General features: G+C 36.8%; 1 protein-coding gene across 4 annotated transcripts; it reads left to right on the top strand.

Moving 5' to 3' along the window:
- Window positions 1-688: 688 nt before the first annotated feature.
- Window positions 689-8378, top strand: LOC122326502 (potassium channel subfamily K member 4). 4 transcript variants are annotated; one of them, XM_043221430.1, is made up of 8 exons: window positions 689-937; window positions 3786-3903; window positions 4072-4333; window positions 4998-5112; window positions 5261-5421; window positions 5604-5790; window positions 7293-7435; window positions 7755-8378. In XM_043221430.1, exons 3-8 carry the CDS (start codon window positions 4145-4147, stop codon window positions 8376-8378), a joined length of 1419 nt encoding a protein of 472 aa, XP_043077365.1. In that variant the 5' UTR covers window positions 689-937; window positions 3786-3903; window positions 4072-4144. The 4 variants fall into 4 exon arrangements, with proteins under 4 accessions (XP_043077365.1, XP_043077367.1, XP_043077366.1 ...); XM_043221432.1 differs by having other exon boundaries at window positions 3801-3903; XM_043221431.1 differs by having other exon boundaries at window positions 689-910.
- Window positions 8379-10268: the final 1890 nt, after the last annotated feature.

The following is a 10268-nucleotide window of genomic DNA, read 5'->3' on the forward strand; positions in this document are numbered from 1 at the left end:
TGTATAAATTAAAAGTAACTATAGTAGTAGAACATGAGTATAAATGAATATTAAAAACAAATAAATCTTAATAATTTAATACTTTTATATATTTATATATTAATACTATTATATATATATATATATATATATATATATATATATATATATATATATATATATATATATATATATGCATATACTGAGAGAGATAGACGATATATATATATATATATTGAAAGAATAGCCTACGCCTGTCCATGAAATGGCTTCTGAGTCAACTGTCTAATTTGGTCCCTTAAAAATTGGAGTTGTACATGTAAAATTATATTCCTTAACGTTTCCTTCAATTTCAGATCAGAGTGTGCACTATAATTATATAGCTATAACTTTAATATGTTTTGTTCGGCAGGTAAAATAATGAAAATTGCACCTGTGTCCAAATATATATGAAGTTAACTGCACCACACACACACACACACACACCAGTGGCATATCCAAGGGTAACATGAACCTTCTTCCTGAGTGGAACCATCCCATCAAACTGGAATAAACTGGGGCAGGAAAGGGAAAGACCAATTATCCGATCAAGCTCAGAATCTCTGCATCAAACCCCACCCTTTCTCTTTTTTCCTCCTCTCTCTCTTTTACCATCCTTTACTGTAGTAGCCCTTCCCTGCTCCGCTGATCCCACCCTCTCCCACAAACACACACAAAGCCCACAGACATGCTGCCAGTCTCTCGCACACTGACTCTTTCAGCTCTGCCTCCATCTGATTGAGTACCTTTTCATTCTTGGGCACTCAGCAACAGTCTCTGACCATCTCATACACACACACACACACACACACGCTCATTCACACACCCTCTGGAAGGAATCCTGCAGTTTGCGGCTGCAGTGCTCTGGATATGCCGGACCGTCCGCTCTGAGGTGGGAGATGGGCTTGAGAGCTTGTGTGTAAGAATCTGTTTCTGAATCATTCTCTAATTTTAGTGCTAATCCGAGCAAATGTTGATCCCGTATGAAAGTTTGTTACATGCTGTGATGGTCTGTTCGGAAGTTCAGTACCAAGTGATTTACTAATGCTGTGTTTTGGTTATATTCACTGTGCATGGAAATTCAGATTTGAAGTTATAAGTTTAATGCGCTGAGGCAAATCAAATAAGCAATTATGCATGCTTTTAAGTAAAAGAAGGTTTAAGTACTTGCTATAAACTTATTATAAACAATATAAATAATGGAAGTTGGACATTGACGCTGTGCAGTCATCTTAGACTCGTATGGGCCATTGTGTATTTTTTGGGGAGATTGTGTTTAGCTTGATTAATTAGTAGATCTAATTGCTCGAATGTCTTTGTATTTGCTGTTTCACCAAACCACTTTTTATAGTGAGCTTGCAACTGCAGTCAGCAGATCCTCCAGCGCTCCGAATCAAACTCTAAACCCAATAACTGCCACAGACATTTCAGCCTCCTGGCATCTGAAGCGTCTCAGATCTCACACACGCACACACACACACAAACACGCACATGAGGAGTTAGTCACACACTCGTAAATACACAAATACTGTCCTGGATATAACTCACTGCGGATATCATTACAAATATCTTTTGATACTATAAAATAAAAATATACCGATTAACAATTTGATCGCACAACATGTGATGTTGTCACGAGAAATATATAGAAGGTGCTTTCTCTAGCAGTGGTTTTGTATGTTAGTCTTCAAAACCATTATAAATGACTACACTTTTTGTAAATTCTGTCCTTCAAATTAAAATGTAAATCTGAATATCATCTAAATTTTAATGAACTGAAGAGTTTATTTATATTTTTTAAGTCTCTGGTCAGAGAAGGCTGTCACAAGGATTAATGTTATAAATGCTCACAGTTTACTCATTTAAATTAACTATTCATATTTATTATCTTAAACAGTAGTCTTTTAATTTACTTCATAATTATTATTGATAGTTTTATTAATATAAGCGTAATTATATATGTTAAAATAATTGAAATATCAAAAACAATTATAAAAAAACACACAGAGTTCATTTTTTTTATTGCTTTAATGTTTTATATGTTGCAGTTACTCTTTGGTTGATTTTTTTTGCTTCCATTGTTCTTGTTAATAAGTCGCTTTGGAAGTGTTTGCTAAATGTCAATGTAAATGTGTGTGTGTGTGTGTGTGTGCGCGCGCACACACAAATACTCACGCACAGTATGAAAACCTGGTTTCCTGGTTTAATTTCCCTGCCCAATAAAAACCTGGTCAACCTCAACTCTTTGTAATAATCAATAACTGCTCAGCTGTAATTCTTATACAAGATATTTTTTCTTTACATAATTTATTCACATCTGACACGGCTGACTCTAAAGTGCTTCTTACTCTCACTTTCTGTAATTTGATTCGCGCATAGTTGAGCTCATATTCTGTATTGACAAGAATTATTCGCTCTGAGAATGAATGGTTGTGTTCTCATGTCCTAAATTCACCTCCGTGTTCTGTGTATTAGGTTTTGTTTGTCTAACAGCTGGTAAATGTCTGATGTTGCTACTCAGTAAATAGCAGAAGACAGATGAGTTTTGTTTCACAAAGTGAATGTGAAGGTTCACCCTTCGTGACATGACGGGAGCCACCTGGCCCTCGATGTGATTCCTGTCACTGTAACGGTCCACCGAATGACAAAAATACATTTGTTTAAAGTTAGGAAAACATTCAGAGCAGTTTGAAACTGGGTACCAGAGCTTTATGTGTTTTATGTTTTGACACTGCATCGTCAAAGTCCTTTAAATCATCAAAAGGACTAAAAATAGACTTCATGTGTGGTTTATAACATTTGAAAAACAACACCAATAACAACACGGACACAGCCGTTGATATTAAATGATAGGGTATAGTGAAAAAACAACTTGCGATTGTCTTTTAAATGGGTGAAATGGGTGAGTTGTCAGATTTCCAAAAAGGCTAAATCATTGGACATAACCTTAACAGTCCATTTGTTAGGCAAGACATTATCACTAAAGAGGAACAGTGGTTAAAAACTCAAAGTGAATGACGGGGAGCAGCACTGAGAGGGATTGTGTCCACACTAAACAGAACTACTGAAACAAAGTGACAGCAAACCTTAATGAAGACCCTGTTTCCTCAAAAATAGACCACAGAAAGCTTCACAGAGACACAACAGCTTAAACTTCAATCACAAACATCAATATGTAAACAAAATGTTGTAATGATCAGTTGCTGAAGTAGTTGAGGAAGGTGTGGTAAAACACCTTAAGAAAGAAATATTGCCTAAATGTTTTTCAGTTCACATTATTTTGTAAAAACCCTTTACATGTCTATTAGGGGAGTAATGGTTCTCAGTACAAAAAAAAAAGCTCTTTCAAGTCTTGCGCTTGAATGAACATATTCGCACAAAAAAATATCACTTTTTATTAATGCTAAAAACAACAGTCGTTCACTGCTTTTGATTGTATATATTTAGTAATTTAATAAGAATTACTCTTTTACACAGTCCCATATGTAGTGTTATTTTACATTTGATAACTTTATTCAAGTTCTGTTATTAAAACACTATTAGACCTAGCTAAAAACACTGTTTATTCGTATGTTCACTCTATTAATGTTTATATAGGCTGTTAGATTATTTGCTGTAATAACGAACCGTTCTCTAAAACGTGATACAAACCAAGTAATTCAAGTAATTTGAACCGTAACACCCCTAACATGTACGTACGCATAAGTTGTTGGTTTGTATTTTACTTGTTTTCATTTCTATTTCTATTTGTATCTAAAACACATCAGTGTCCCCTCAATCAGATCAAGAGGACGAGGGGTTTGCATGTGGATACAGATCCAAAGACTCTAACAACTGTCATAGACGGAGCTGGATACGCCGGAAACGCGAGGAGGAAAAGGACAGGTTTGTGGCTGGAGGTCATTGTCATAGGTTAAAATTCTGCAGCAGACCATCTCTGATACTGCAGCTTTAATGGGTTAGATCAAAATCCTCTGTTGTTTTGTGGTCACACTTAAGCTTTCACCATGAAGTGCTTGCAACTCTCTTTAATGGATTCGGCTGGTTTTGCAGTCTTGTCCCCAAGAGGACCAACACCAGCAGCAGAAAGGACAAGAAGTGGACAGGCTCCGGCAGACGTTCAGCCATGCATGGCTCCACCCTTATATTCGTCCTCATTGGGGTGCTCCTGTACTTAATGATGGGGGCCCTGGTGTTCAATGCCCTGGAGGCTCCGAATGAGGAAGCCCATCATATCGAGCTGCAAGCCACCCGTCTGGAGTTCTTGAGCAACTATACGTGTGTAAACCCTGACAATCTATCATATCTGATATATGTAAGTATTGTTGCAAATTATGACTATTTTTATAGTTGATTATCTGCATATTCAATTTGAAACAAAAAAACAGCACGCTATTCCACATCCTGATAAGTGTTCTTTGTAATGTTGCAAGTTCTCTGAGGTCTACTAAAACCAATACTGATCTCTACTGATCTCGTTTGAGAAATAAGATTTTTATAACATCATATGAGCAAAAGAAACAATTGTTGCGCAGTTGTTGTCAGATTTCCTTGGTGATTTCAAATATGAAATTTAATAATAAGCTTAATTAAACTGTTTGGGAGCTGCTATCTTTTTGCACGGGGAAACATGATGTGTATCTGAGAGCACCGTGGCTCGCCAGACACAGCAACAGTTGCTAAGGGGGATGGGACTTTGCAAAGAGTCTATTTCGCTATTTCCAGTTCCGTGCCGCATCAGGCAACCTAGTTGAGCATTGAGTCTGAGAAGGAGGGGACAGGAGAAACACCCCTCGCCAGTATTTTGAATTTGGACCGCCAAACCCATTTCAACCACTAGCTGTCAATATTAAATACTGTACCTTTAAGAAAACGTCCATTGTACCGCCTTGCAGCACTAACGTATCAGTTATCACGTTAAGCCAACCTGTGTTTAATATCTAATCTTTTTCCCCATATATACCATTGCCTCTATACAGAAGGTGACCGAGGCTGTCAGTGTTGGAGTTGACCCCAACAGCAATGCCACATTCAGTACCAGCTGGGACCTGGCCAGCGCTTTCTTCTTCTGTGGCACCATCGTCACCACCATCGGTATGGGAGTCCCATATCACTGGCTAAACACACCTGCATGTTAAAGCCACAGCCTGGCCTGGCCTCTGCATTCTGGGGATCACTGGCTCTGTGAGATGTCTAAAAATATCTGCCATCAGATCACTGCAAGTGTTTGTCTGTGGTCCAGGTTATGGGAACATCTCTCCAAAGACACCGTGGGGCCAGTTCTTCTGTATCTGCTATACATTGGTGGGCATTCCCTTGTTTGGATTTCTGTTGGCTGCCGCAGGAGATCATCTGGGGACGTCACTGAGGAACGCCATTGCTAAAGTTGAAGCTCTTTTATGGGTAAACGATGACGAAAACAAACATAACCTCCCAGGACCATCATTATTAATCAATATCATTGTAGTTTTTTCTATAAGCTTTCTGTCATGGCTCTTATAGATGCTGTATAAATGCTGCCACAAAGTTTCATTTCATGCTTCTCTTGACATTTTTCTTCAGTTTTCTTTATCTTCTCCATACAGAAGTGGAAGGTGAGCCCAACCATCGTGCGTGTCATCACCGCTGTGCTGTCCATCCTGCTGGGCTGCGTCCTCTTCATCTTTGTGCCAATTTTAGTCTTCCAGGAGTTTGAAGAATGGTCTCTGCTAGAATCCGCCTACTTTGTGGTCATCACCCTCACAACAGTGGGCTTTGGAGACTATGTTGCAGGTACCACTGGCTGAAATCTTAAACTGTTTCATCATTTGTGAGAGTTTCTAGTTTCTATTTCTAGATTAAACTGATTGAAACTGAGATTTGAAGCTTTAGGTATCTGTCTTGTCTCTTTGTCTTCTTGCTCAAGAAGATGTGAACCCTCAGTGAAGACCTCATTTAACCCTGGCTCATTCTTTAATGATACATATCATTAAAAACAAACCACTGCAGCCATCTTGTGGGTGTTGGGTTGATTGTTAAATCACTGGTTTGAACACACCATTGCTTGCATTATTTAGCAGGATATTTTGGTTTGGTCTTCAAATGCCACAATTGAAACTACAAAGTGACTTGCAATGCTTAAAAACCTACCAAGAAACACTCTCAAAAATCTTTCATCATCCACATCCCATGATGTTCCAAAAGTGACATTTTTTTGGCAAAATAAAGCAAATAAAAAAAAAACACAGAGGCAGAATTTAATTAAAGGGTAAGTTCTATCAGAGACAAACATTTTGTCATTAATTACTCAAACCAGGAAGACCTTCTTTCTTCTAAGGAGCACAAATTAAGACATTTTTTAAAAATCCCTCACTGTATTAAAAAAAATGAGCTAAATTAAAATGTTCATGTAACCAGCTTCAGCAGATTCTCAATTTATGTTTGTATGAGTTTTCTAAGTCTAAAACTGCTGAAAATTTTTACAGTGCAGAAAATAACAGTAGACAGTAATGCTTTTTCATATTACTTTTGCGTAACTTTTTAAATACTCTATTGTTTTTTTATATATAAAAGGTTCTATTAATAGGAAATGTAAAAGCCCTTTCACACTAAAAAGTGTGATGAATAAACCTCAGGCTAAAGAAAAAAAAGAATTCCTGTCTATGCAATAGAATACAGGAAAAGAAGGTTCAACACTCTTCAGCAATTAAAAAACAATAAAACACAATTGTTAGTTTAGCTAAAGTTATTTTTGCTTATTAATATGGTTAAACTGTATCATCAAAGGCAAAGATATTTATTAATAAAATGGAATCAGAATAGAACATTTGTGTTACTGTATTTAATTATTGCAGGTTTGCGCCATTTTTTGCATTTCACCATTTTAATTAATTTTGATGAATACTAAATCTTTTTTTGTGATGGAGATGAATTAATGCACATTCACTGTTAGTCTAGAACTATAGTGTATTTTTCTCACAACAGGAGACTTGTTAGTCAATAAATGGGAAAACAAAGTAACTGGCGTTACATTTTTGACAAAATAACTTTCTTGTAAATTAAAAAAGTAGTAAAACTACTTACTTGATAAAAGTAATCTGATTACATAACTCTGTTACACCGAGTACAACCATTATGCCAACTCAAACCTCAAACGCTGTCAAATCTTATTGCTTCTTGTCCAGACTTTGAAAGTTCCATTTGTAACCACACAAGGGAGAATGGTGACAGAACGGTAACTTTAATTTAAATGAATGACTCTTCATGTGTTTTGTACATTTCTTGTTGTCCATCAGGTGACAGCGGGGATTCAGGTCGAGATCATTGGTACAAGCCTCTGGTGTGGTTCTGGGTTTTATTTGGATTGGCCTACTTTGTGTCCATTCTTTCCATGATTGGGAACTGGATCCTGGTTCTTACCAAAAAAACTCGAGCTGAGGTAGGCCAATGATTAAATCATGTCTTCAAATTTTTTTTTGTTGTTATAATCAATGAATAAGATCATTGCCCGGTCAGACGCCCTGGTCAAACTTAACACTGCAACTCAAATGGGATTTTTAACTTCTCTCTCAATTCCCACCCTTTCTATCTTCATGATAACCTTCCTTCCATTTTTCCTCACACCTGTAATTCATCGCCACAACTCCTATTAACCTAAAATCTGTATCAAATTTCAATCATTCTGTTCATGGTGACATACAAATCTCTCCATAACTCTCAAGCCTTTCCATTTCTCCTGCCCTACTTTCTGCTCTCAGATGGAGGGGTTGAGAGCGCATGCCTCCGACTTTACTCAGAACATCCAGAACATGTCTGTGGATTTCCGCATGTCCGGAAAATTTGAAGATCCTTTCAAGCGCACCCGGCGAAAGCGGCGTCACAGGCGCCACAGACACAACGGCAGTCAGGGTAAAACCGGAGAGGACGGAAAAGAGGAGAATGAATCCGAATCTGGCTCCTACTCGGGTTCATCGGATGAGTCGGAAAGCAGCTCTGAGTCCGAATCGGAGGTGACCCAGACAGAGCGCGTCCCGGAGGGAGTGGGTAAGGAAAAGGGCAAAGAGTTAGAGAAAGAGGAAAAACTCCAAACCGTGCCCAAAGAAGCCATCCTCTCTCAGCCTTTGGATTACTTTGGGGAAAATCTTGCATACATCGACGAGTCTTCAGATGCAGTGAGTGGGAAGTTTCACCTGGACCCCCTGCTGGACGTCCAAGAATCGAACCCAGCTTCTACAGACAGACCCAGAAGGAGACGGCAAAAGAGACACTTAAGAAGAGATCAGCAGAAACCCAAGACCCCCAAAACCAGTCCAAACGAACCGGAGTATAAAGCGCCAAATGGAGACATTAGGCAGAAAGATCCAACCACGCCAAAGCTGTGAGTGTCAAGGTGTTCACGGGGTGTTCATTGTAGCTCCTCGGAAAAGCCTTTTTTGGAATATAGTTTTGCAACTTTTTGTTAGCTTTAGGATATGCTGTGTTCCACCGGCAAGGCACCTGGAATTATTCTCAGATTTTACTGGGACGAAATAAGAAACTATCCATGTGCCTAAAATGAGAAGGGTGGGTTGTGGACGAAGAAAAATCAGGTGTGGTCAAATCTTGGATCCCTCAGCATGAGTGAGAACTTTTATCGTGTAATCAGATAGCGACCTGATGTGCAGGAAGGCCTCGGTGATCAGACACTTAGTGCCATCTATTGGACGTTCACTGCACTTGACTGGCTCACTTGTTTATAGATGCACTGACCGTCAATGAATGTTTTATTCTGTGTGCCTTTCGCTTGTTTCCTAACGTCAAAATAATAAAGGAATGACAACTTGACACTAATGTTACTAATCCAACTCAACTGACGCTTTCTGCTTGAGTTCATCAAACTGTAATCTTTTACTGGTTAATACTAGTATGTGACGAAAGCCTGTTTCTGCTTCAAGTTAAAAAAAAAAAAAAAAAAAAAAAGAGGTACTGGTAAATGCGTCTTCATTTCACATGACTACGATTTTATGTTTTACAGTTGTAACTTCACTTTCAGTAATTGGGTAACACTATAATAAGGTGCAAACATTGGTTAATGTATTAACTAACATGAATGAACAATGAACAATACATTTATTCCACTCTTTATTAATCTTATAAAAATAAAAATACAGTTATTCATGGTTTGTTCATGCTAGTTCACAGTGCATGAACTAATGTTAACAATCAATTTATGATTTTAATAATCCATTAGTAAATGGTGAAATTAACATCAACTGAGATTAATAAGTGCTGATAAAAGCATTTATTTTTCATTCTTAGTTCAAGTTTACTAATGTTGTTAATCTAATTAATATTATTGTAACGTGTTACCAGTAATTGTTACTTCCTCTAATGATTTCTCATTCTCGCAAATGTATATATAGCAAACCAAACTTCATATCTTACAATATGAATATTTCTCATAATTATAACTTTTAATCTTCTACAGTTGCCATTTTTATTGTAATTGTGACCTAATTTCCCATAATTCTGACTTCTTATCTCACAACTGTCATATGTCCTATCACTATTTTGTCTTGCAATTGGGATTTTATTTCTTATTCTTCCAACATAATTTTTTCAGAGCTGCACATTTATTTCTCAAAATTGTGACTTGTTCTCATAATTACTAGCTTTATATGCTAAAATTCACACTTCATGTCTGACAATGTAACTATTTTTCATAATTGCAGTTTTTTTCTTATAACTGTGAATCTTAAAACTCACAATTGCTACCCTATGTCTTGTAATAACCTTTATTTCTCATGATTGTGACTGTTATTACTCGTAATTGTGACTTTTGCCTGAAGTACAATTACAAATGGCACTGTATACCTCAAAATATGACTATTTTCTAAACTGTGTATTTCAATCTAACAGTTAACTCTGTTCTTACAGCTATATATCTCATAAACAAACAACTGTCATTTTTATTTATCATAATAGAAATAATATTGTCTCACAATTTCAACATCATAAATTGCCACTTCATATCTCACAATGTGACGCATTTTTATAAATCTGTATCTTGATTTTTAATCTCAACTTTATTTCTCATAATTGCAACTTTATTTCTAATTACTGCAGATAAAACAGTTGTCTCTTTCTTTTGCCATGTCTCACGTAATTTCGAGTTTTAAATCTCATAGTTATTTAATTCTTAATTCCTTATAATTGTGGCTTTACGTGATCCTTTTTCATAAATGCGACTTTTCTCTTTTTTTTTTACGATTATTTTTTTTACTTTGAGTCAG

Source organism: Puntigrus tetrazona, chromosome 21, assembly GCF_018831695.1.
Source record: "Puntigrus tetrazona isolate hp1 chromosome 21, ASM1883169v1, whole genome shotgun sequence".
NCBI classification, from domain to species: domain Eukaryota; kingdom Metazoa; phylum Chordata; class Actinopteri; order Cypriniformes; family Cyprinidae; genus Puntigrus; species Puntigrus tetrazona.